Source organism: Carcharodon carcharias (genome assembly GCF_017639515.1).
Source record: "Carcharodon carcharias isolate sCarCar2 chromosome 39 unlocalized genomic scaffold, sCarCar2.pri SUPER_39_unloc_3, whole genome shotgun sequence".
Taxonomy (NCBI): domain Eukaryota; kingdom Metazoa; phylum Chordata; class Chondrichthyes; order Lamniformes; family Lamnidae; genus Carcharodon; species Carcharodon carcharias.
This window is the reverse complement of record NW_024470836.1, coordinates 436,273-462,663: the sequence shown is the minus strand read 5'-3', so window position 1 is coordinate 462,663 and position 26,391 is coordinate 436,273. Positions and strand designations below refer to the sequence as shown.

General features: G+C 56.7%; 1 protein-coding gene across 2 annotated transcripts in view; it reads left to right on the top strand.

Moving 5' to 3' along the window:
* Positions 1-26,391, top strand: part of LOC121274966 (splicing factor U2AF 65 kDa subunit) — a 115,675-nt gene that overhangs the window by 16,685 nt on the left and 72,599 nt on the right. The window contains exons 2-10 of one of the 2 annotated variants that reach the window (XM_041182340.1): positions 632-767; positions 6,067-6,170; positions 6,918-7,069; positions 8,381-8,497; positions 9,607-9,745; positions 10,849-10,928; positions 12,223-12,345; positions 13,881-13,967; positions 18,159-18,407. In XM_041182340.1, the coding sequence (XP_041038274.1) occupies positions 632-767; positions 6,067-6,170; positions 6,918-7,069; positions 8,381-8,497; positions 9,607-9,745; positions 10,849-10,928; positions 12,223-12,345; positions 13,881-13,967; positions 18,159-18,407 (1,187 nt within the window). The remainder of the gene's footprint in view (positions 1-631; positions 768-6,066; positions 6,171-6,917; positions 7,070-8,380; positions 8,498-9,606; positions 9,746-10,848; positions 10,929-12,222; positions 12,346-13,880; positions 13,968-18,158; positions 18,408-26,391) is intronic. The other variant, XM_041182341.1, reaches the window with a different exon arrangement.

The following is a 26,391-nucleotide window of genomic DNA, read 5'->3' as shown; positions in this document are numbered from 1 at the left end:
CTATCTCTGTAACCTCCTCCAGCCCCTACAATTCTCATCCTCCTGTTCAAATCCCTCCCTCACCCCCTCCCTCCCTATCTCTGTAACCTCCTCCAGCCCCTACAATTCTCATCCTCCTGTGGAAATCCCTCCGTCACCTCCTCCCTCCCTCACCCCCTCCCTATCTATCCCTCTCTCTCCCCGTCTCTCTCTTGCCCACCCCTTGTCTCTCTCTCTCTCTCTCTTTCGTTCTCCCCATCTCTCTCCCTCTTGCCCACCGTGTCTCTCTCTTTCTCTCTCTCTCTCTCTCTCTCTCTCTCTCTCTCTCTCTCGCCCTCCCCGTCTCTCTGTCTGGTCTCCTGCCCCTAACATCTCCTGAAGTGGCCCAGAGTCGGATTGTGTTGGGTAATCGTTGCCGCCTGGGGCCTTGGGGGAGTTTGACTGGGTTACAGGAGCGATAGAAACCCGTGCGGGACTCCCTGCTTGATGCCGGCACGTCAGCCCTTCTCTCCCCCACCCCACGGCAAACCCACTCCCCACCCCCCCCAAGCTGTGCTGACTTCAGCTGCAGCCGGGGACCTGAGCGATTTCCTCCTTTCTCTGCTGCTCATTCTCTCTCTTTCTCCCCCCCCCACCACCTCCCGATCTGCAGAACGCGACAAGGAGAACCGTCACAAGAAGAAAAGCCGCAGCCGCTCCCGCAGCCGGGACCGCAAGAGGCGGAGTCGGAGCCGGGAACGGGCGAACCGGGAACGTCGGAGTGTTTCCAGGGAACGACGGCGACGCAGGTAATTCAACCCCCTCCACCCCCCACCCTCCGGCTTTACCGTGGCCGGGAGAGGCAGCGAGACTGGGCGAGTCGCGGCGTGAGGGAGCTGGATTAACGTCCGAGATACAGTCAGTAACACAGAATGCTGTGGGGAGAAGGGTTACTGAGTGACAGTGTGAGAGGGCTGGATTAAAGTCCGAGATACAGTCCGTAACACAGGGCGCTGGGGGGAAGAGGGGTTACTGAGTGACAGTTTGAGGGAGCTGGATTAACGTCCGAGATACAGTCCGTAACACAGGGCGCTGGGGGGAGAGGGGTTACTGAGTGACAGTGTGAGGGAGCTGGTTTAACATCCGAGATGCAGTCAGTAACACAGGGCACTGAGGGGGAGAGGGGTTACTGAGTGACAGTGTGAGGGAGCTGGATTAACATCAGTAGAGACACAGTCAGTAACACAGGGCGCTGGGGGGAGAGGGGTTACTGAGTGACAGTGTGAGGGAGCTGGATTAACATCAGTAGAGATACAGTCAGTAACACGGTGCTGGGGGGTGAGGGGTTACTGTGTGACAGTGTGAGGGAGTTAGATTAACATCAGTAGAGATACAGTCAGTAACAGGCGCTGGAGGGTGAGAGGTTACTGAGTGACAGTGTGAGGGAGTTAGATTAACATCAGTAGAGATACAGTCAGTAAGACAGGGAACTGGGTGGAGAGGGGTTACTGAGTGACAGTGTGAGGGAGCTGGATTAACTTCAGTAGAGATACAGTCAGTAACACAGGGCGCTGGGGGGAGAGGGGTTACTGTGTGACAGTGTGAGGCAGCTGGATTAACATCAGTAGAGAAACAGTCAGTAACACGGCGCTGGAGGGTGAGGGGTTACTGTGTGACAGTGTGAGGGAGTTAGATTAACATCAGTAGAGATACAGTCAGTAACAGGCGCTGGAGGGTGAGAGGTTACTGAGTGACAGTGTGAGGGAGTTAGATTAACATCAGTAGAGATACAGTCAGTATGCCAGGGTGCTGGGGGAACAGAGGTGTTACTGAGTGACAGTATGAGGGAGCTGGATTAACTTCAGTAGAGATACAGTCAGTAACACAGGGCGCTGGGGGGAGATAGGTTACTGAGTGACAGTGTGAGGGAGCTGGATTAACATCAGTAGAGATACAGTTAGTAATACAGTGCGCTGGGGGGAGAGGGGTTACTGAGTGACAGTGTGAGGGAGCTGGATTAACTTCAGTAGAGATACAGTCAGTAACACAGGGCGCTGGGGGGAGAGGGGTTACTGTGTGACAGTGTGAGGCAGCTGGATTAACATCAGTAGAGAAACAGTCAGTAACACGGCGCTGGAGGGTGAGGGGTTACTGTGTGACAGTGTGAGGGAGTTAGATTAACATCAGTAGAGATACAGTCAGTAACAGGCGCTGGAGGGTGAGAGGTTACTGAGTGACAGTGTGAGGGAGTTAGATTAACATCAGTAGAGATACAGTCAGTATGCCAGGGTGCTGGGGGAACAGAGGTGTTACTGAGTGACAGTATGAGGGAGCTGGATTAACTTCAGTAGAGATACAGTCAGTAACACAGGGCGCTGGGGGGAGATAGGTTACTGAGTGACAGTGTGAGGGAGCTGGATTAACATCAGTAGAGATACAGTTAGTAATACAGTGCGCTGGGGGGAGAGGGGTTACTGAGTGACAGTGTGAGGGAGCTGGATTAACATCAGTAGAGATACAGTCAGTAACACAGGGCGCTGGGGGAGAGGGGTTACTGAGTGACAGTGTGAGGGAGCTGGATTAACATCAGTAGAGATACAGTCAGTAACAGGGTGCTGGGGGGGGAGAGGGATTACTGAGTGACAGTGTGAGGGAGCTGGATTAACATCAGTAGAGATACAGTCAGTAACACAGGGCGCTGGTGGGAGAGGGGTTACTGAGTGACAGTGTGAGGGAGCTGGATTAACATCAGTAGAGATACAGTCAGTAACACAGGGCGCTGGTGGGAGAGGGGTTACTGAGTGACAGTGTGAGGGAGTTAGATTAACATCAGTAGAGATACAGTCAGTAACACAGGGAGCTGGGGGGAGATGGGTTACTGAGTGACAGTGTGAGGGAGCTGGATTCATGTCCGAGATACAGTCAGTAACACAGGGCACTGGGGAGAAACGGTTTACTGAGTGACAGTGTGAGGGAGCTGGATTAACATCAGTAGAGATACAGTAAGTAATACAGGGCGCTGGGGGGAGAGGGGTTACTGAGTGACAGTGTGAGGGAGCTGGATTAACATCAGTAGAGATACAGTCAGTAACACAGGGTGCTGGGTGGAGAGGGGTTACTGAGTGACAGTGTGAGGCAGCTGGATTAACGTCAGTAGAGATACAGTCAGTAACACAGTGCGCTGGGGGAGAGGGGTTACTGTGTGACTGTGAGGCAGCTGGATTAACATCAGTAGAGATACAGTCAGTAACAGGCGCTGGAGGGTGAGAGGTTACTGAGTGACAGTGTGAGGGAGCTGGATTAACATCAGTAGAGATACAGTCAGTAACAGGCGCTGGAGGGTGAGAGGTTACTGAGTGACAGTGTGAGGGAGCTGGATTAACATCAGTAGAGATACAGACAATAACACAGGGCGCTGGGGGAGAGGGGTTACTGAGTGACTGTGTGAGGGAGCTGGATTAACATCAGTAGAGATACAGTCAGTAACAGGGCGCTGGGGGGGGAGAGGGGTTACTGAGTGACAGTGTGAGGGAGCTGGATTAACATCAGTAGAGATACAGTCAGTAACAGGCGCTGGAGGGTGAGAGGTTACTGAGTGACAGTGTGAGGGAGTTAGATTAACATCAGTAGAGATACAGTCAGTAACATAGGGTGCTGGGGGAGAGGGGTTACTGAGTGACAGTGTGAGGGAGTTAGATTAACATCAGTAGAGATACAGTCAGTAACAGGGCGCTGGGGTGGGGGAGAGGGATTACTGAGTGACAGTGTGAGGGAGTTAGATTAACATCAGTAGAGATACAGTCAGTAACACAGGGCGCTGGGTGGAGAGAGGTTACTGAGTGACAGTGTGAGGGAGCTGGATTATCATCAGTAGAGATACAGTCAGTAACACAGGGCGCTGGGGGGAGAGGGGTTACTGAGTGACAGTGTGAGGGAGTTAGATTAACATCAGTAGAGATACAGTCAGTAACAGGGCGCTGGGGTGGGGGAGAGGGATTACTGAGTGACAGTGTGAGGGAGTTAGATTAACATCAGTAGAGATACAGTCAGTAACACAGGGCGCTGGGTGGAGAGAGGTTACTGAGTGACAGTGTGAGGGAGCTGGATTATCATCAGTAGAGATACAGTCAGTAACACAGGGCGCTGGGGGGAGAGGGGTTACTGAGTGACAGTGTGACGGAGCTGGATAAACATCAGTAGAGATACAGTCAGTAACACAGGGCGCTGGGGGGAGAGGGGTTACTGAGTGACAGTGTGAGGGAGTTAGATTAACATCAGTAGAGATACAGTCAGTAACACAGGGCGCTGGGGGGAGAGGGATTACTGAGTGACAGTGTGAGGGAGTTAGATTAACATCAGTAGAGATACAGTCAGTAACACAGGGCGCTGGGTGGAGAGGGGTAACTGAGTGACAGTGTGAGGGAGCTGGATTAACATCAGTAGAGACACAGTCAGTAACACAGGGCGCTGGGGGGAGAGGGGTTACTGAGTGACAGTGTGAGGGAGCTGGATTATCATCAGTAGAGATACAGTCAGTAACACAGGGCGCTGGAGGGTGAGAGGTTACTGAGTGACAGTGTGAGGGAGCTGGATTAACATCAGTAGAGATACAGTCAGTAACACAGGGCGCTGGGGGGGGAGAGGGGTTACTGAGTGACAGTGTGAGGGAGCTGGATTAACATCAGTAGAGATACAGTCAGTAACACAGGGCGCTGGGGGGAGAGGGGTTACTGAGTGACAGTGTGAGGGAGCTGGATTAACATCAGTAGAGATACAGTCAGTAACACAGGGTGCTGGGGGGAGAGGGGTTGCTGAGTGACAGTGTGAGGGAGCTGGATTAACATCAGTAGAGATACAGTCAGTAAGACATGGAACTGGGTGGAGAGGGGTTACTGAGTGACAGTGTGAGGGAGCTGGATTAACTTCAGTAGAGATACAGTCAGTAACACAGGGCGCTGGGGGGAGAGGGGTTACTGTGTGACTGTGAGGCAGCTGGATTAACATCAGTAGAGATACAGTCAGTAACAGGCGCTGGAGGGTGAGAGGTTACTGAGTGACAGTGTGAGGGAGTTAGATTAACATCAGTAGAGATACAGTCAGTAACATAGGGTGCTGGGGGAGAGGAGTTACTGAGTGACAGTGTGAGGGAGTTAGATTAACATCAGTAGAGATACAGTCAGTAACAGGGCGCTGGGGGGGGGGGGAGAGGGATTACTGAGTGACAGTGTGAGGGAGTTAGATTAACATCAGTAGAGATACAGTCAGTAACACAGGGCGCTGGGTGGAGAGGGGTTACTGAGTGACAGTGTGAGGGAGCTGGATTATCATCAGTAGAGATACAGTCAGTAACACAGGGCGCTGGGGGGAGAGGGGTTACTGAGTGACAGTGTGACGGAGCTGGATAAACATCAGTAGAGATACAGTCAGTAACACAGGGCGCTGGGGGGAGAGGGGTTACTGAGTGACAGTGTGAGGGAGTTAGATTAACATCAGTAGAGATACAGTCAGTAACACAGGGCGCTGGGGGGAGAGGGATTACTGAGTGACAGTGTGAGGGAGTTAGATTAACATCAGTAGAGATACAGTCAGTAACACAGGGCGCTGGGTGGAGAGGGGTAACTGAGTGACAGTGTGAGGGAGCTGGATTAACATCAGTAGAGACACAGTCAGTAACACAGGGCGCTGGGGGGAGAGGGGTTACTGAGTGACAGTGTGAGGGAGCTGGATTATCATCAGTAGAGATACAGTCAGTAACACAGGGCGCTGGGGGGAGAGGGGTTACTGAGTGACAGTGTGAGGGAGCTGGATTAACATCAGTAGAGATACAGTCAGTAACACGGCGCTGGGGGGAGAGGGGTAACTGAGTGAAGTGTGAGGGAGCTGGATTAACATCAGTAGAGATACAGTCAGTAACACAGGGCGCTGGGGGGAGAGGGGTTACTGAGTGACAGTGTGAGGGAGCTGGATTAACATCGGTAGAGATACAGTCAGTAACACAGGGCGCTGGGGGGGGTAGAGGGGTTACTGAGTGACAGTGTGAGGGAGCTGGATTAACACCGGTGGAACTGCCTTCCACCTCTCACCCTCTCTCTCTTCCTCCTTCTCCAGCCGCTCTCCCAGACGGATTCAGAAGAAAAAACCATACAAATACTGGGATGTCCCACCTCCCGGCTTCGAGCACATCACCCCTATGCAGTATAAAGCGATGCAAGGTGAGATGCATCGAGCCCCTCGCTTGGCAGCCGGCCCCGACCCCTCTCGTCCTTCCGCTTGCCAGCCTGATGGCCTCTCACTCGCTCCCCACAGCCCCCCAGAGCCCTTAACACAGGAACAGGAGGAGGCCCCATTCAGCCCCTTCTTGAGCCTGTTACACAGGAACAGGAGGAGGCCCCATTCAGCCTCCTCGAGCCTGTTACTCAGGAACAGGAGGAGGCCCATCTAGCCCCTTCTCGAGCCTGTTGCACAGGAACAGGAGGAGGCCCATTCAGCCTCCTCGAGCCTGTTACACAGGAACAGGAGGCTCATTCAGCCCCTTCTCGAGCCTGTTACACATGAACAGGAGGAGGCCCATCCAGCCCCCTCCTCGAGCCTGTTACACAGGAACAGGAGGAGGCCCACTCAGCCCCTTCTCGAGCCTGTTACACAGGAACAGGAGGAGGCCCATCCAGCCCCCTCCTCGAGCCTGTTACACAGGAACAGGAGGAGGCCCACTCAGCCCCTTCTCGAGCCTGTTACACAGGAACAGGAGGAGGCCCATTCAGCCCCTTCGCGAGCCTGTTACACAGGAACAGGAGGAGGCCCATTCAGCCCCTTCTCGAGCCTGTTACACAGGAACAGGAAGAGGCCCATTCAGCCCCTTCACAAGTCTGTTAAGACGGTTGAGATTCTTTTCCACGTGTCTAATCTTTTTTTATTTGTTTCTCCTTCTCTTGTCTCCTTCGGTTTTCCTTTTTCTAAAGCGGCAGGTCAAATTCCAGCCACTGCACTACTGCCCACAGTGACCCCTGATGGCCTGGCAGTCACCCCAACACAGGTCCCAGTGGTTGGCAGTCAGATGACCAGACAAGCACGGAGACTGTATGTCGGAAACATTCCCTTCGGTGTGACTGAGGTAATGGCTATCAAATAGAACACTGTTCTCCGTCAAACACTCCCAGGACAGGTACAGCACGGGGTTAGATACAGAGTAAAGCTCCCTCTACACTGTTCTCCGTCAAACACTCCCAGGACAGGTACAGCACGGGGTTAGATACAGAGTAAAGCTCCCTCTACACTGTCCCCATCAAACACTCCCAGGACAGCTACAGCACGGGGTTAGATACAGAGTAAATCTCCCTCTACACCGTCCCCATCAAACACTCCCAGGACAGGTACAGCACGGGGTTAGATACAGAGTAAATCTCCCTCTACACCGTCCCCATCAAACACTCCCAGGACAGGTACAGCACGGGGTTATATAGAGAGTAAAGCTCCCTCTACACTGTCCCCATCAAACAATCCCAGGACAGGTACAGCACGGGGTTAGATACAGAGTAAACCTCCCTCTACACCGTCCCCATCAAACACTCCCAGGACAGGTACAGCACAGGGTTAGATACAGAGTAAAGCTCCCTCTACACCGTCCCCATCAAACACTCCCAGGACAGGTACAGCACGGGGTTAGATACAGAGTAAATCTCCCTCTACACTGTCCCCATCAAACACTCCCAGGACAGGTACAGCACGGGGTTAGATACAGAGTAAATCTCCCTCTACACCGTCCCCATCAAACACTCCCAGGACAGGTAAAGCAGGGGGTTAGATACAGAGTAAAGTTCCCTCTACACCGTCTCCAACAGTCATATCAGATTGAGTGGATCAGGTCATTATTCTCTGGAGTTAGTCTGTAACTCGGCGGTGGTGGTGGGGGGGGGGAGTGGGGGTTGGGCTTGATGGGTGGTCAGAGTCTCGGGGGACAAGGGGGTCGGCCACTTTGGACCGAGCCGAGGGGAGGGAGGAGGGGGGGTGGGGGTGGGGGGGCGGTGGTTGGCCGGTGAATTTCTGGGAACCTCCTCCACCCCAGTGGTCTGCAGACCCTCGGCCGGCGAGTCCGCCAGAGACGGAGCGAGGGGAGGGGCTCGGGCGCTGAGTGAGTCGTGGGGCGCGGGTCCACCGGTGGAGCCGGGGTGGACGGTCAGAGGCGATGGCGTTGGATGGTCGGGGAGGGGGTGGGTGGGGGGGTGGGGGGGTAAGCGGGAGCAACCACGAGAGGGGCTGAATGGCCTCCTCCTCTCGATGGTGACCCTGCAGGGTGACCCTCCCGGTTGCGTGTTTGCTGCTCGGAGCTGTTGACCCAGGAAAGCCTCACGCCCTTTCTCTCCACCCCCCCCCCCCACCTCTGTGTGTGTGTGTGTGTGTGTATGTGTCTCTGTCTCCCCACCAGGAAGCCATGGCGGATTTCTTCAACGCCCAGATGCGCTTGGCGGCGCTGTCCCAAGCGGCCGGGAACCCTGTGCTGGCTGTGCAGATCAACCAGGACAAGAACTTCGCTTTCCTCGAGGTAAGTGACCTGCAGACCCTCGAGGGGAGGCCTCTCCCCCTCCCTGTCCCCGTCTCCCCCCTCCCTGTCCCCGTCTCCCCCCTCCCTGTCCCCGTCTCCCCCCTCCCTGTCCCCGTCTCCCCCCTCCCTGTCCCCGTCTCCCCCCTCCCTGTCCCCGTCTCCCCCCTCCCTGTCCCCGTCTCCCCCCTCCCTGTCCCCGTCTCCCCCCTCCCTGTCCCCGTCTCCCCCCTCCCTGTCCCCGTCTCCCCCCTCCCTGTCCCCGTCTCCCCCCCTCCCTGTCCCCGTCTCCCCCCTCCCTGTCCCCGTCTCCCCCCTCCCTGTCCCCGTCTCCCCCCTCCCTGTCCCCGTCTCCCCCCTCCCTGTCCCCGTCCCCCCCTCTCCGTCCCTGTCTCCCCCTCCCCCCCTTCTCCCCCCTTCTCCCCCTCCCCCCCGCCTCCCCCATGCTCTCTCTCTCCTCCCCTTCCCCTGCTCCCTCTGTCTGCCTCATGCTCTCTCTCTCCTCCCCTTCCCCTGCTCCCTCTGTCTGCCTCATGCTCTCTCTCTCCTCCCCTTCCCCTGCTCCCTCTGTCTACCTCCTCACCTCCCCTCCCCTGCTCCCTCTGTCTGCCTCATGCTTTCTCTCTCTCTCTCCCTCCTCACCTCCCCTCCCCTGCTCCCTCTGTCTGCCTCATGCTTTCTCTCTCTCTCTCTCCCTCCTCACCTCCCCTCCCCTGCTCCCTCTGTCTGCCTCATGCTCTCTCTCTCCTCCCCTTCCCCTGCTCCCTCTGTCTGCCTCCTCCCCTCCCCTCCCCTGCACCCTCTGTCTGCCTCATGCTCTCTCTCTCTCTCTCCCTCCTCACCTCCCCTCCCCTGCTCCCTCTGTCTGCCTCAAGCTTTCTCTCTCTTTCCTCACCTCCCCTCCCCTGCTCCCTCTGTCTGCCTCATGCTCTCTCTCTCTCTCTCTCTCTCCCTCCTCACCTCCCCTCCCCTGCTCCCTCTGTCTGCCTCATGCTCTCTCTTTCCTCCCCTTCCCCTGCTCCCTCTGTCTGCCTCATGCTCTCTCTCTCCTCCCCTTCCCCTGCTCCCTCTGTCTGCCTCATGCTTTCTCTCTCTCTCTCTCTCCCTCTCAGTTCCGCTCAGTCGACGAGACGACACAGGCCATGGCTTTTGACGGCATCATCTTCCAGGGGCAGTCGCTGAAGATCCGGCGCCCACACGACTACCAGCCCCTCCCCGGCATGTCCGAGAACCCCTCCGTATACGTCCCAGGTACATGGCACCCGCAGCTGCTCAAGGGGAGCAGGCCAGAGACTTTGTGGAGGTTTCACAGGTTACAGAGATGGAGGGAGGGGGTGAGGGAGGGATTTGAACAGGAGGGTGAGAATTGTAGGGGCTGGAGGAGGTTACAGAGATAGGGAGGGAGGGATTTGAACAGGAGGGTGAAAATTGTAGGGGCTGGAGGAGGTTACAGAGATAGGAAGGGAGGGATTTGAACAGGAGGATGAGAATTGTAGGGGCTGGAGGAGGTTACAGAGATAGGGAGGGAGGGATTTGAACAGGAGGATGAGAATTGTAGGGGTTGGAGAAGGTTACAGAGATAGGGAGGGAGGGGGTGAGGCAGGGATTTGAACAGGAGGATGCGAATTGTAGGGGCTGGAGGAGGTTACAGAGATAGGGAGGGAGGGGGTGAGGGAGGGATTTGAACAGGAGGGTGAAAATTGTAGGGGCTGGAGGAGGTTACAGAGATAGGGAGGGAGGGATTTGAACAGGAGGATGAGAATTGTAGGGGCTGGAGGAGACTACAGAGATAGGGAAGGAGGGGGTGAGGGAGGGATTTGAACAGGAGGGTGAAAATTGTAGGGGCTGGAGGAGGTTACAGAGATAGGGAGGGAGGGGGTGTGGGAGGGATTTGAACAGGAGGATGAGAATTGTAGGGGTTGGAGGAGGTTACAGAGATAGGGAGGGAGGGGGTGTGGGAGGGATTTGAACAGGAGGATGAGAATTGTAGGGGCTGGAGGAGGTTACAGAGAGAGGGAGGGAGGGATTTGAACAGGAGGATGGGAATTGTACGGGCTGGAGGAGGTTACAGAGATAGGGAGCGAGGGATTTGAACAGGAGGATGGGAATTGTAGGGGCTGAAGAGGTTTACACAGATAGGGAGGGAGGGGGTGAGGGAGGGATTTGAGCAGGAGGATGAGAATTGTAGGGGCTGGAGGAGGTTACAGAGATAGGGAGGGAGGGGGTGTGGGAGGGATTTGAACAGGAGGATGAGAATTGTAGGGGCCCGTTCTCCGTGTCTGGTGGGCGCAGCGCCGTTCCCTTCTCTGACCTGACCCTTTTCTCTGTTTCTCACTGTCTGTCTGTCTGCGCAGGTGTCGTCTCCACCGTTGTCCCAGATTCCCCCCACAAGCTGTTCATTGGTGGACTGCCGAACTACCTTAACGATGATCAGGTAACCATGGAAGTGGCCGTCGGGGTTGGGGTTGGGGAGGGGGTTGGGGGGTGGTACTGCACTGTCAGATGTAGATGTATATACTCTAGGATTTGAGCTCCATAATCCAGGCCGACACTCGCCCCGGTGCCAGTACTGAGGGAGTGCTGCACTGTCGGAGGTAGATGTTTCTACTCCACGATTTGAGGTCCATAATCCAGGCCGACACTCCCTCCGGTGCCAGTACTGAGGGAGTGCTGCACTGTCGGAGGTAGACGCACATACTCTAGGATTTGAGCTCTACAATCCAGGCATCTCTAAAGTCAGAAGGGCATGTTAGTGGGGCGGTGAAAAAGGCATATGGGACACTTGCCTTTACCAATCGAGGCATAGATTACAAAAGTAGGGAGGTCATGTTGGAGTTGTATAGACCCTTGGTGAAGCCACAGCTGGAGTACTGTGTGCAGTTCTGGTCACCACATTATAGGAAGGATGTGATTGCACTGGAGGGGGTGCAGAGGAGATTCACCAGGATGTTGCCTGGGATGAAACATTTAAGTTATGAAGAGATGTCGGATAGACTTGGGTTGTTTTCATTGGAGCAGAGAAGACTGAGGGGCGACCTGATCGAGGGGTACAAGATTGAGGGGCATGGACAGGGTGGATAGGGAGCAGCTGTTCCCCTTAGTTGAAGGGTCAGTCACGAGGGGGACATAAATTCAAGGTGAGGGGGGCAGGAGGTTTAGGGGGGGGGATGTGAGGAGAAGCTTTTTTACCCAGAGGATGGGGAGGGTCTGGAATGCGCTGCCTGGGATGGTAGTGGAGGTGGGTTAGCCTCACATCCTTTAAAAAGCACCTGGATGAGCACTTGGCACCTCATAAACATTCCAGGCGATGGGGCCAAGTGCTGGTCAATGGGATTAGGGAGGTAGGTCAGGTGTTTCTCACAGGGTCGGCGCAGACTCGATGGGCCGAAGGGCCTCTTCTGCACTGTGATTCTGATTCTGACACTCCCCCCCCGGTGCCAGTACTGAGGGAGTGCTGCACTGTCGGAGGGAGATGTATATACTCTAGGATTTGAGCTTCATAATCCAGGCTGACACTCCCCCCGGTGCCAGTACTGAGGGAGTGCTGCACTGTTGGAGGGACATGTATATACTCTAGGATTTAAACTCCGTAATCCAGGCCGACAGTCACTGAGGGAGCAGTGGGAATTCATTCCTGGCATCATAGCTTCCAGATCTCGTGCTCCGCTATGCCCATCAGAGGACACTTCACCCGACTCTCCCTATCACTCATCTGCTCTGGTTCACAGGTTAAGGAGCTCCTGACGTCCTTCGGGCCCCTGAAAGCCTTCAACCTTGTGAAAGACAGCGCGACCGGGCTCTCCAAGGGTTACGCGTTCTGTGAATACGTTGACATCAATGTCACCGATCAGGTAAGTGAGTGTGGTGCGGGGTGCTAACCGAGACCCCCGGGGTGAAGCAGTCACTTGGGAAACCTCGCTCTCTGGGAATTATCGTGCCCTGGTCTCTCTTTACCTTGGGTTCAGTGGCTCACAGATCCAGGCCGACACTCCCCAACCACCGCACCAACCCCACACCGCCGCCCACCCCCCCCCCCCCCCCCCCCGCAACCGCCACCCCCCGCTGCCAGTACTGAGGGAGTGCTGCACTGTCGGAGGGAGATGTATATACTCTAGGATTTGAGATCCATAATCCAGGCCAACACTCCCCCTCCCGGTGCCAGTACTGAGGGAGTGCTGCACTGTCAGAGGTAGATGTATATACTCTAGGATTTGAGCCCCATAATCCAGGCCAACACTCCCCCTCCCGGTGCCAGTACTGAGGGAGTGCTGCACTGTCGGAGGGAGATGTATATACTCTAGGATTTGAGATCCATAATCCAGGCCAACACTCCCCCTCCCGGTGCCAGTACTGAGGGAGTGCTGCACTGTCAGAGGTAGATGTATATACTCTAGGATTTGAGCCCCATAATCCAGGCCAACACTCCCCCTCCCGGTGCCAGTACTGAGGGAGTGCTGCACAGTCGGAGGGAGATGTATATACTCTAGGATTTGAGCACCATAATCCAGGCCGACACTCCCCCTGGTGCCAGTACTGAGGGAGTGCTGCACTGTCGGAGGGAGATGTATATACTCTAGGATTTGAGCACCATAATCCAGGCCGACACTCCCCCTGGTGCCAGTACTGAGGGAGTGCTGCACTGACGGAGGGAGATGTCATATACTCTAGGATTTCGGGATGGAGACGCTAAACCCAGAGCTCCCCGCCCACCCCCCCCGCCCTTCCAGTGTCCCACGTTGGATCCCTCAACTGGACGTCGCTTTGAAGACAAAAGCTCTCTCTCTCTCTCTCTCTCTCTCCATGGGATCTCGCCCTGCGCATTAACTGCTGATCGTTGAGCGCCGTGGGGCAGGTCCCACCCCAGCGCTGCACCCTCTCGCTGCTGGGCACCCATGAAACACCACCCCCCCACCCCCCTCCCCCCAACTCCCACATTCCACCCCCCCTCCCCCACCCCACCCTCCCCCTCAGTGAATATTCTGGTGTCGTTGCATCGATCCTACGATGAATTTTTCTTCTGTTCTTCTCCCCCCATTGGTTTCAGAGACCATCGAACAAGGGCAGCCGTTAAGAAGCCCGGCCACCCGTCCAACTCCTCCTCCCTAGCTAACCACCGCGCTAGACCGCCTGCGAGAATTAAGTCGTTGTCCTTCTCTGATCACCCAACCCACACCCCCTCCTCCCCTCCCCTTCCCTCTTCCCCCACCTCCCTTCCCACCCTCTCTCTCTCTCTCCCTGTCTCCACTCCCCCCCACCACCCCCCCCCCCCCAACTCTGCCTCGATCCTCCCTCCCCCTTCCCCCCCCCAACCCCCCCTCGCCGCCCCCAACCCTCCCCCTCCCCCACCCCCCCTCCCCAACCCGACGTTACCCCTCTTTTCTTGCAGGCCATCGCGGGACTGAACGGCATGCAACTGGGAGACAAGAAGCTCATAGTCCAACGGGCCAGCGTGGGGGCTAAGAACGCAACTCCGGTAGGTCGCAAGAGCGCCGAGCGCTCGACAGAGAGTCAGGAGGGGGTTGGGGGGTGGTGGTTGGGTGGAGGGGGGTGGGGGGGGTGTTGCTGTGTGTTGGGCAGCCGGGCTTATTCCCCCCCCCCCCCCCCCCAATCCCTCATTGCCCCTCGGGAAGGTGGCGGGGGTGAGCCGCCTTCTCCAATCCTCTACAGTCCCTGCGGTGAGGGAGGGAGGTCCAGGATTTTGTCCGTGTGGTGTAGGTACACCCACGGCGCTGTTCGGGAGGGAGTTCCAGGATTTTGTCCGTGTGGTGTAGGTACACCCACGGCGCTGTTCGGGAGGGAGTTCCAGGATTTTGTCCGTGTGGTGTAGGTACACCCATGGCGCTGTTAGGGAGGGAGTTCCAGGATTTTGTCCGTGTGGTGAAGGTACACCCATGGCGCTGTTAGGGAGGGCGGTCCAGGATTTTGTCCCTGTGGTGTAGGTACACCCACGGCGCTGTTAGAGAGGGAGCTCCTGGATTTTGTCCGTGTGGCGTAGGTACACCCACAGCGCTGTTAGGGAGGGAGGTCCAGGATTTTGTCCATGTGATGTTGGTGATTGGAGTTAATAGTTGGGAACGCAGAAATGGCAGAGACGCTTAATCAATATTTTGCCTCAGTTTTCACGATGGAGGACACCAGTACCACCCCAATAGTAACAGGTAGAGCAGAGGGTATAGAGAAGGGGAACTTAGAACAATCACCATCACTAGAGAAAAAGTACTGAGCAAACTATTGGGATTAAAGGGTGACAAGTCCCCAGGACCTGATGGCCAGGGTCTTAAAGGAAGTGGCAGTGGAGATAGTGGGTACGTTGGCTATAATATTCCAAAATTCCCTGGGATTCTGGAAAGGTTCCAGTGGATTGGAAAAATGCTAATATAACACCCTTATTCAAAAAGGTTGGGGCGGGGGGGGAGGCAGAAAGTAGGAAACTACAGACCAGTTAGTTTAACGTCTGTCATTGGGAAATTGTTGGAATCCGTTATGAAGGAAGTACTAATGGGGCATTTGGAAAGGCAAAATGCAATCCATCAGAGTCAGCAGGGTTTTATGAAGAGTAAATCATGTTTGACTAACTTGCTAGAGTTCTTTGAAGGTGTGACAAGCCAAAGTGGATCAGGGGGACCCTGTAGATGTAGTATATCTGGACTTAACAGAAGGCCTTTGATAACGTGCCACACAGAAGATTGATACACAAGATAAGATCACATGGCACTAGGGGTAATATATTAGCCTGGATAGAGGATTGGCTAACCAAAAGAAAGCAGAGAGTCAGGATAAATGGGTCTTTTTCTGGACGGCAAGCTGTAACAATTGGGGTGCCACAGGGTTCGGTCCTTAGGCCCCAACTATTTACAATCTATATTCATGACCTGGATTCAGGGATAGAAGTTACTGTAGATAAATTTGCAGATGACACCAGAATAGGCGGGAAAGTAAGTTGCAACGAAGAAATAAGAAACTTACAAATAGATATGGACAGGTTAGGTGAATGGGCCAAAATTTGGCAGATGGAGTTTAACGTGGGTAAGTGTGAGGTTATCCATTTTATTTGGAAGAATAAAAAGGCGACTTGTTATTTAAATGGAGAGAAACTTCAGAATGCTTCAGTGCGGAGGGATCTGGGTGTGCTGGTGCATGAATCACTGAAAGCTAGTATGCGGGTACAGCAGGTAATAAGGGAGGCAAATGGAATTTTGGCATTTATTGCTAAAGGAATAGAGTATAAAAATAGGGAAGTGTCATTGCAACTGTACAAGGCATTGGCGAGACCGCACCTGGAGTCCTGTGCACAGTTTTGGTCCCCTTACTTGAGGAAGGATGTAGTTGCACTGGAGGCGGTTCAGAGGAGGTTCACTAGATTGATTCCAGAGATGTGGGGCTTGTCTTATGGGGAGAGATCGAGCAGTTTAGGGCCTATACTCGCTAGAGTTCAGAAGGATGAGAGGAGATGTAATTGAGGTATATAAGATGCTCAAGGGGATGGACAAAGTAGACGTGGAGCAGATGTATCCCATTCTGGGACATTCTAGAACGAGGGGCCATGGTTATAGGCTAAGGGGTGGTAGATTTAAATCAGAGAGGAGGAGGAATTACTTTTCTCAGAGGGTGGTGAATCTGTGGAACTCACTACCTCAGAGTGTAATGGATGTCGGGACACTGAATAAACTTGAGGAGGAGATAGACAGATTTTTGATGAGTGACGGGGTGAAAGGTCACGGGGAGAGGGCGGGAAATTGGAGTTGAGGCCGAAATGAGATCAGCCATGATCGTCATGAATAGTGGGGCAGGTTCGAGGGGCTGAATTGCCCACTCCTGCTCCTATTTCTTATGTGCACCTACGGCGCTGTTAGGGAGGGAGTTCCAGGATTTTGTCCCGTGTGGTGTAGGTACACCCAAGGCGCTGTTAGGGAGGGAGTTCCAGGATTTTGTCCCGTGTGGTGTAGGTACACCCACGGCGCTGTTAGGGAGGGAGTTCTAGGGTTTTGTCTCTGTGGTGTATGTACACCCATAGCGCTGTTAGGGAGGGAGTTCCAGGATTTTGTCCCGTGTGGTGTAGGTACACCCACGGCGCTGTTAGGGAGGGAGTTCCAGGATTTTGTCTGTGCGATGTAGGTACACCCACGGCGCTGTTAGCGAGGGAGTTCCAGGATTTTGTCCATGTGGTGTAGGTACACCCACAGCGCTGTTTGGGAGGGAGTTCCAGGATTTTGTCCATGTGGTGCAGGTACACCCTCAGGGCTGTTAGGGAGGGAGTTCCAGGATTTTGACCCAGTGACAGTGAAGGAACAGCCGATATATTTCCAAGTCAGGATGAGTGAGTAGTTTGGAGGGAAACTTCCAGGTGATGGTGTTCCCATGTGTCTGCTGCCCTTGTCCTTCTAGATGGTAGTGGTCGTGGGTTTGGAAGGTGCTGTCGAAGGATCCTTGGTGAGTTCCTGCAGTGCATCTTGTAGATGGTACACACACTGCTGCTACTGTGCGTCGGTGGTGGAGGGAGTGAATGTTGGTGGATAGGGGGCCGATCAAGCAGGGCTGCTTTGTCCTGGACGGTGTCGAGCTTCTTGAGTGTTGTGGGAGCTGCACTCATCCAGGCAAGTGGGGAGTATCCCATCACACTCCTGACTTGTGCCTTGTAGATGGTGGACAGGCTTTGGGGGAGTCAGGAGGTGAGTGACTCTCCGCAGGATTCCCAGCCTCTGACCTGCTCTTGTAGCCACAGTATTTATATGGCTGGTCCCAGTTCAGTTTCTGGTCAGTGGTAACCCCCAGGATGTTGATAGTGGGGGATTCACTGATGGTAATGCCCATTGAACGTCAAGGGGCGATGGTTGGATTCTCTCTTCTTGGAGATGGTCAGTGCCTGGCACTTGTGGTGTGAATGTTACTCGCCACTTGTCAGCCCCGAGTCCGGATATTGTCCAGGTCTTGCTGCATGTGCTTTTTCCAAGTGTACAGGGCACTGGGGAGTCTGCGCCTGGAGCGCTGTGGACAGTTGCAGTCTCCTGACTTAAGGAGAGACAGACTCGCTATTGGAGGCCGTCGGGAGAAGGTTCACTGGGCTGATTCCAGGGATGAAGGGGGTTTGTCTGATGGGGGAAAGGTTGAGCAGGTTGGGCCCTGTCCCCATTGGAGTTTAGAAGACCGAGAGGTGATCTTATTGACACAGATCAGATCCTGAGAGGGAGGGGAGGGTGGAGGCTGAGGGGATGTTTACCCCCCTCGTGGGGGGGTATCTAGAACGAGTGGGGGGGAGGGAGACACAGTTTCAGAACGAGGGGGTCTCCAGTTGAAGACGGAGACGAGGAGGAATTTCTTCTCTCCGAGGGTGGTCAGTCTGTGGAATTCTCTCCCCACCAACCCCCCACCCAGAGAGCAGTGGGGGTCGGGGTGTTGAATATATCCGAGGCTGAGTCAGACAGGTCTCTGATCGACTGTGGGGTGGGGGGTAGTCGAGGGTTATGGTGGGGGTCGGGAGGACAGACAGGAGAGTGGAGCTGAGACCACAATCGGGTCAGCCACCATCTTATCGAATGGGTGGGGTGGGGGGGATCGAGGGACCGAATGGCCTAGTCCCTCCTGATGATAACGCTGAGGCAGCTGTTTCGAGGAGGCTAACTCCCCCACTTTCCTTTCTTTCTCCTCCGCTCCCCCTTGTCCCCAGAACACGATAAACCAGACTCCCGTGACGCTGCAGGTCCCAGGCTTGGTCTCGACACAAGTGCAGATGGCCGGAATGCCGACTGAGATCCTGTGCCTGATGAACATGATCACCCCGGACGAGCTGGTGGACGACGAGGAGTACGAGGAGATTGTGGAGGATGTGCGCGAGGAGTGCAGCAAGTACGGCATGGTGAAGTCCATCGAAATCCCTCGGCCCATCGACGGTCTCGAGGTGCCCGGCTGTGGCAAGGTACGTCCAGGCCGCGCAACCGCCCAGGCGCAGCTCGCTCCCTCCCTGTCTCTGTAACCACCGCCACACCCATCCCCCTGTCCAAATACCTCCCTCCCTATCTCTGTAACCCCCGTCACACCCATCCCCCTGTCCAAATCCCTCCCTCCCTATCTCTGTAACCACCGCCACACTCATCCCCCCGTCCAAATCCCTCCATCCCTCCCTATCTCTGTAACCCCCGTCACACCCATCCCCCTGTGCAAATCCCTCCCTCCCTCCCTATCTCTGTAACCACCGCCACCCCCATCCCCCTGTCCAAATCCCTCCCTCCCTCCCTCCCTCCCTATCTCTGTAACCCCCGTCACACCCATCCCCCTGTCCAAATCCCTCCCTCCCTATCTCTGTAACACCCGTCACACCCATCCCCCCCTCCAAATCCCTCCCTCCCTATCTCTGTAACCCCCGTCACACCCATCCCCCCGTCCAAATCCCTCCCTCCCTATCTCTGTAACCACCGCCACACCCATCCCCCTGTCCAAATCCCTCCCTCCCTATCTCTAACCACCGCCACACCCATCCCCCTGTCCAAATCCCTCCCTCCCTCTCTCTGTAACCCCCGTCACACCCATCCCCCTGTCCAAATCCCTCCCTCCCTCTCTCTGTAACCCCCGTCACACCCATCCCCCTGTCCAAATCCCTCCCTCCCTCCCTATCTCTGTAACCCCCGTCACACCCATCCCCCTGTCCAAATCCCTCCCTCCCTATCTCTGTAACCACCGCCACACCCATCCCCCCGTCCAAATCCCTCCCTCCCTATCTTTGTAACCACCGTCACACCCATCCCCCTGTCCAAATCCCTCCCTCCCTCCCTATCTCTGTAACCCCCGTCACACCCATCCCCCCGTCCAAATCCCTCACTCCCTATCTCTGTAACCCCCGTCACACCCATCCCCCTGTCCAAATCCCTCCCTCCCTATCTCTGTAACCACCGTCACACCCATCCCCCTGTCCAAATCCCTCCCTCCCTGTCTCTGTAACCACCGCCACACTCATCCCCCCGTCCAAATCCCTCCCTCCCTCCCTCCCTGTCTCTGTAACCACCGCCACACCCATCCCCCCCGTCCAAATCCCTCCCTCCCTCCCTCCCTCCCTCCCTCCCTCCCTATCTCTGTAACCACCGCCACACCCATCCCCCCGTCCAAATCCCTCCCTCCCTCCCTATCTCTGTAACCCCCGTCACACCCATCCCCCTGTCCAAATCCCTCCCTCCCTATCTCTGTAACCGCCGCCACACCCATCCCCCTGTCCAAATCCCTCCCTCCCTCCCTATCTCTGTAACCACCGCCACACCCATCCCCCCGTCCAAATCCCTCCCTCCCTATCTCTGTAACCCCCGTCACACCCATCCCCCTGTCCAAATCCCTCCCTCCCTGTCTCTGTAACCCCCGTCACACCCATCCCCCTGTCCAAATCCCTCCCTCCCTATCTCTGTAACCACCGCCACACCCATCCCCCCGTCCAAATCCCTCCCTCCCTGTCTCTGTAACCACCGTCACACCCATCCCCCTGTCCAAATCCCTCCCTCCCTATCTCTGTAACCCCCGTCACACCCATCCCCCCGTCCAAATCCCTCCCTCCCTATCTCTGTAACCACCGCCACACCCATCCCCCCGTCCAAATCCCTCCCTCCCTATCTCTGTAACCTCCGTCACACCCATCCCCCCGTCCAAATCCCTCCCTCCCTATCTCTGTAACCCCCGTCACACCCATCCCCCCGTCCAAATCCCTCCCTCCCTCCCTATCTCTGTAACCACCGCCACACCCATCCCCCCGTCCAAATCCCTCCCTCCCTATCTCTGTAACCTCCGTCACACCCATCCCCCTGTCCAAATCCCTCACTCCCTATCTCTGTAACCACCGCCACACTCATCCCCCCGTCCAAATCCCTCCCTCCCTATCTCTGTAACCCCCGTCACACCCATCCCCCTGTCCAAATCCCTCCCTCCCTATCTCTGTAACCACGGCCACACCCATTCCCCTGTCCAAATCCCTCCCTCCCTCCCTCCCTATCTCTGTAACATCAGTCACACCCATCCCCCCGTCCAAATCCCTCCCTCCCTATCTCTGTAACCACCGCCACACCCATCCCCTCCTCCAAATCCCTCCCTCCCTATCTCTGTAACCACCGTCACACCCATCCCCCTGTCCAAATCCCTCCCTCCCTATCTCTGTAACCACCGCCACACCCATCCCCTCCTCCAAATCCCTCCCTCCCTGTCTCTGTAACCACCGTCACACCCATCCCCCTGTCCAAATCCCTCCCTCCCTATCTCTGTAACCCCCGTCACACCCATCCCCCCGTCCAAATCCCTCCCTCCCTGTCTCTGTAACCCCCGTCACACCCATCCCCCTGTACAAATCCCTCCCTCCCTATCTCTGTAACCCCCGCCACACCCATCCCCCTGTCCAAATCCCTCCCTCCCTATCTCTGTAACTCCCGCCACACCCATCCCCCTGTCCAAATCCCTCCCTCCCTATCTCTGTAACCCCCGTCACACCCATTCCCCCGTCCAATTCCCTCAATCCCTCCGTCCCTATCTCTGTAACCACCGCCACACCCATCCCCCCGTCCAAATCCCTCCCTCCCTATCTCTCTAACCACCTCCACACCCATCCCCCCGTCCAAATCCCTCCCTCCCTACCTCTGTAACCACCGTCACACCCATCCCCCCGTCCAAATCCCTCCCTCCCTATCTCTGTAACCTCCGCCACACCCATCCCCCCGTCCAAATCCCTCCCTCCCTATCTCTGTAACCACCGCCAGACCCATCCCCCCGTCCAAATCCCTCCCTCCCTATCTCTGTAACCCCCGTCACACTCATCCCCCCCGTCCAAATCCCTCCCTCCCTCCCTATCTCTGTATCCACCGCCACACCCATCCCCCTGTCCAAATCCCTCCCTCCCTCCCTATCTCTGTAACCCCCGTCACACCCATCCCCCCCGTCCAAATCCCTCCCTCCCTCCCTATCTCTGTAACCCCCGTCCCTCCCCCGTCAAATCCTCCCTCCCTATCTCTGTAACCACCGCCACACTCATCCCCCTGTCGAAATCCCTCCCTCCCTATCTCTGTAACCCCCGTCACACCCATCCCCCTGTCCAAATCCCTCCCTCCCTCCCTCCCTGTCTCTGTAACCCCAGCCACACCCATCCCCCCCGTCCAAATCCCTCCCTCCCTCCCTATCTCTGTAACCACCGCCACACCCATCCCCCTGTCCAAATCCCTCCCTCCCTCCCTCCCTGTCTCTGTAACCACCGCCACACCCATCCCCCTGTCCAAATCCCTCCCTCCCTCCCTCCCTATCTCTGTAACCCCCGTCACACCCATCCCCCCGTCCAAATCCCTCCCTCCCTATCTCTGTAACCACAGTCACACCCATCCCCCTGTCCAAATCCCTCCCTCCCTCCCTCCCTCCCTCCCTTTCTCTGTAACCACCGCCACACCCATCCCCCCGTCCAAATCCCTCCCTCCCTCCCTATCTCTGTAACCCCCGTCACACCCATCCCCCCGTCCAAATCCCTCCCTCCCTATCTCTGTAACCCCCGTCACACCCATCCCCCCGTCCAAATCCCTCCCTCCCTATCTCTGTAACCCCCGTCACACCCATCCCCCCGTCCAAATCCCTCCCTGCCTATCTCTGTAACCCCCGTCACACCCCATCCCCCTGTCCAAATCCGTCCCTCCCTATCTCTGTAACCCCCGTCACACCCATCACCCCGTCCAACTCCCTCCCTCCCTATCTCTGTAACCACCGCCACACCCATCCCCCTGTCCAAATCCCTCCCTCCCTATCTCTGTAACCACCGCCACACCCATCCCCCCCGTCCAAATCCCTCCCTCCCTGTCTCTGTAACCCCCGTCACACCCATCCCCCTGTCCAAATCCCTCCCTCCCTATCTCTGTAACCCCCGTCACACCCATCCCCCCGTCCAAATCCCTCCCTCCCTATCTCTGTAACCCCCGTCACACTCATCCCCTTGTCCAAATCCCTCCCTCCCTGTCTCTGTAACCACCGTCACACCCATCCCCCCGTCCAAATCCGTCCCTCCCTCCCTGTCTCTGTAACCACCGCCACACCCATCCCCCTGTCCAAATCCCTCCCTCCCTGTCTCTGTAACCACCGCCACACCCATCCCCCTGTCCAAATCCCTCCCTCCCTCCCTGTCTCTGTAACCACCGCCACACTCATCCCCCTGTCCAAATCCCTCCCTCCCTCCCTGTCTCTGTAACCACCGCCACACCCATCCCCCTATCCAACTCCCTCCCTCCCTATCTCTGTAACCCCCGCCACACCCATCCCCCTGTCCAAATCCCTCCCTCCCTATCTCTGTAACCACCGCAACACCCATCCCCCCGTCCAAATCCCTCCCTCCCCGCAACACCCATCCCCCTGTCCAAATCCCTCCCTCCCTATCTCTGTAACCACCGCAACACCCATCCCCCCGTCCAAATCCCTCCCTCCATATCTCTGTAACCCCCGTCACACCCATCCCCCTGTCCAAATCCCTCCCTCCCTAACTCTGTAACCACTGCCACACCCATCCCCCCGTCCAAATCTCTCCCTCCCTATCTCTGTAACCCCCGTCACACCCATCCCCCCGTCCAAATCCCTCCCTCCCTATCTCTGTTACCCCCGTCACACCCATCCCCCTGTCCAAATCCCTCCCTCCCTCCCTCCCTCCCTATCTCTGTAACCCCCACCACACCCATCCCCCTGTCCAAATCCCTCCCTCCCTATCTCTGTAACCCCCGCAACACCCATCCCCCTGTCCAAATCCCTCCCTCCCTCCCTCCCTCCCTCCCTCCCTATCTCTGTAACCCCCGTCACACTCATCCCCCCGTCCAAATCCCTCCCTCCCTATCTCTGTAACCACCGCCACACCCATCCCCCCGTCCAAATCCCTCCCTCCCTATCTCTGTAACCACCGTCACACCCATCCCCCTGTCCAAATCCCTCCCTCCCTATCTCTGTAACCCCCGTCACACTCATCCCCCCGTCCAAATCCCTCCCTCCCTATCTCTGTAACCACCGCCACACCCATCCCCCCGTCCAAATCCCTCCCTCCCTCCCTCCCTCCCTCCCTATCTCTGTAACCCCCGCAACACCCATCCCCCCGTCCAAATCCCTCCCTCCCTATCTCTGTAACCCCCGTCACACCCATCCCCCTGTCCAAATCCCTCCCTCCCTATCTCTGTAACCCCCGTCACACCCATCCCCCTGTCCAAATCCCTCCCTCCCTATCTCTGTAACCCCCGCCACACCCATCCCCCTGTCCAAATCCCTCCCACCCTATCTCTGTAACCACCGCCACACCCATCCCGCAGTCCAAATCCCTCCCTCCCTATCTCTGTAACCACCGCCACACCCATCCCCCCGTCCAAATCCCTCCCTCCCTGTCTCTGTAACCACCGTCACACCCATCCCCCTGTCCAAATCCCTCCCTCCCTATCTCTGTAACCCCCGTCACACCCATCCCCCTGTCCAAATCCCTCCCTCCCTCCCTATCTCTGTAACCACCGCCACACCCATCCCCCTGTCCAAATCCCTCCCTCCCTCCCTATCTCTGTAACCCCCGTCACACCCATCCCCCCCGTCCAAATCCCTCCCTCCCTATCTCTGTAACCACCGTCACACCCATCCCCCCGTCCAAGTCCCTCCCTCCCTATCTCTGTAACCACCGTCACACCCATCCCCCTGTCCAAATCCTTCCCTCCCTATCTCTGTAACCCCCGTCACACCCATCCCCCTGTCCAAATCCCTCCCTCCCTATCTCTGTAACCACCGTCACACCCATCCCCCCGTCCAAATCCCTCCCTCCCTATCTCTGTAACCCCCGTCACACCCATCCCCCCGTCCAAATCCCTCCCTCCCTATCTCTGTAACCACCGCCACACCCATCCCCCCGTCCAAATCCCTCCCTCCCTATCTCTGTAACGTCCGTCACACCCAACCCCCTGTCCAAATCCCTCACTCCCTATCTCTGTAACCACCGCCACACTCATCCCCCCGTCCAAATCCCTCCCTCCCTATATCTGTAACCCCCGTCACACCCATCCCCCTGTCCAAATCCCTCCCTCCCTATCTCTGTAACCACGGCCACACCCATCCCCCTGTCCAAATCCCTCCCTCCCTCCCTCCCTATCTCTGTAACCCCCGTCACACCCATCCCCCCGTCCAAATCCCTCCCTCCCTATCTCTGTAACCACCGTCACACCCATCCCCCCCTCCAAATCCCTCCCTCCCTATCTCTGTAACCCCCGTCACACCCATCCCCCCGTCCAAATCCCTCCCTCCCTATCTCTGTAACCCCCGTCACACCCATCCCCCCGTCCAAATCCCTCCCTCTCTATCTCTGTAACCCCCGTCACACCCATCCCCCTGTCCAAATCCGTCCCTCCCTATCTCTGTAACCCCCGTCACACCCATCACCCCGTCCAACTCCCTCCCTCCCTATCTCTGTAACCACCGCCACAACCCATCCCCCTGTCCAAATCCCTCCCTCCCTATCTCTGTAACCCCCGTCACACCCATCCCCCTGTCCAAATCCCTCCCTCCCTATCTCTGTAACCACCGTCACACCCATCCCCCTGTCCAAATCCCTCCCTCCCTATCTCTGAAACCACCGTCACACCCATCCCCCCCCGTCCAAATCCCTCCCTCCCTATCTCTGTAACCACCGTCACACCCATCCCCCTGTCCAAATCCCTCCTCCCTATCTCTGTAACCACCGTCACACTCATCCCCCTGTCCAAATCCCTCCCTCCCTATCTCTGTAACCCCCGTCACGCCCATCCCCCCGTCCAAATCGCTCCCTCCCTGTCTCTGTAACCACCGCCACACTCATCCCCCCGTCCAAATCCCTCCCTCCCTCCCTCCCTGTCTCTGTAACCACCGCCACACCCATCCCCCCCGTCCAAATCCCTCCCTCCCTCCCTCCCTCCCTCCCTCCCTCCCTCCCTCCCTCCCTATCTCTGTAACCACCGCCACACCCATCCCCCCGTCCAAATCCCTCCCTCCCTCCCTATCTCTGTAACCCCCGTCACACCCATCCCCCTGTCCAAATCCCTCCCTCCCTATCTCTGTAACCGCCGCCACAACCCATCCCCCTGTCCAAATCCCTCCCTCCTCCCTATCTCTGTAACCACCGCCACACCCATCCCCCCGTCCAAATCCCTCACTCCCTATCTCTGTAACCACCGCCACACCCATCCCCCTGTCCAAATCCCTCCCTCCCTATCTCTGTAACCCCCGTCACACCCATCCCCCTGTCCAAATCCCTCCCTCCCTGTCTCTGTAACCCCCGTCACACCCATCCCCCTGTCCAAATCCCTCCCTCCCTATCTCTGTAACCACCGCCACACCCATCCCCCCGTCCAAATCCCTCCCTCCCTATCTCTGTAACCACCGCCACACCCATCCCCCCGTCCAAATCCCTCCCTCCCTATCTCTGTAGCCTCCGTCACACCCATCCCCCCGTCCAAATCCCTCCCTCCCTCCCTGTCTCTGTAAGCACCGCCACACTCATCCCCCTGTCCAAATCCCTCCCTCCCTCCCTGTCTCTGTAACCACCGCCACACCCATCCCCCTATCCAACTCCCTCCCTCCCTATCTCTGTAACCCCCGTCACACCCATTCCCCTGTCCAAATCCCTCACTCCCTATCTCTGTAACCCCCGTCACACTCATCCCCCCGTCCAAATCCCTCCCTCCCTATCTCTGTAACCACCGCCACACCCATCCCCCCGTCCAAATCCCTCCATCCCTATCTCTGTAACCCCCGTCACACCCATCCCCCCGTCCAAATCCCTCCCTCCCTGTCTCTGTAACCACCGCCACACCCATCCCCCCGTCCAAATCCCTCCCTCCCTATCTCTGTAACCCCCGTCACACCCATCCCCCTGTCCAAATCCCTCCCTCCCTATCTCTGTAACCACCGCCACACCC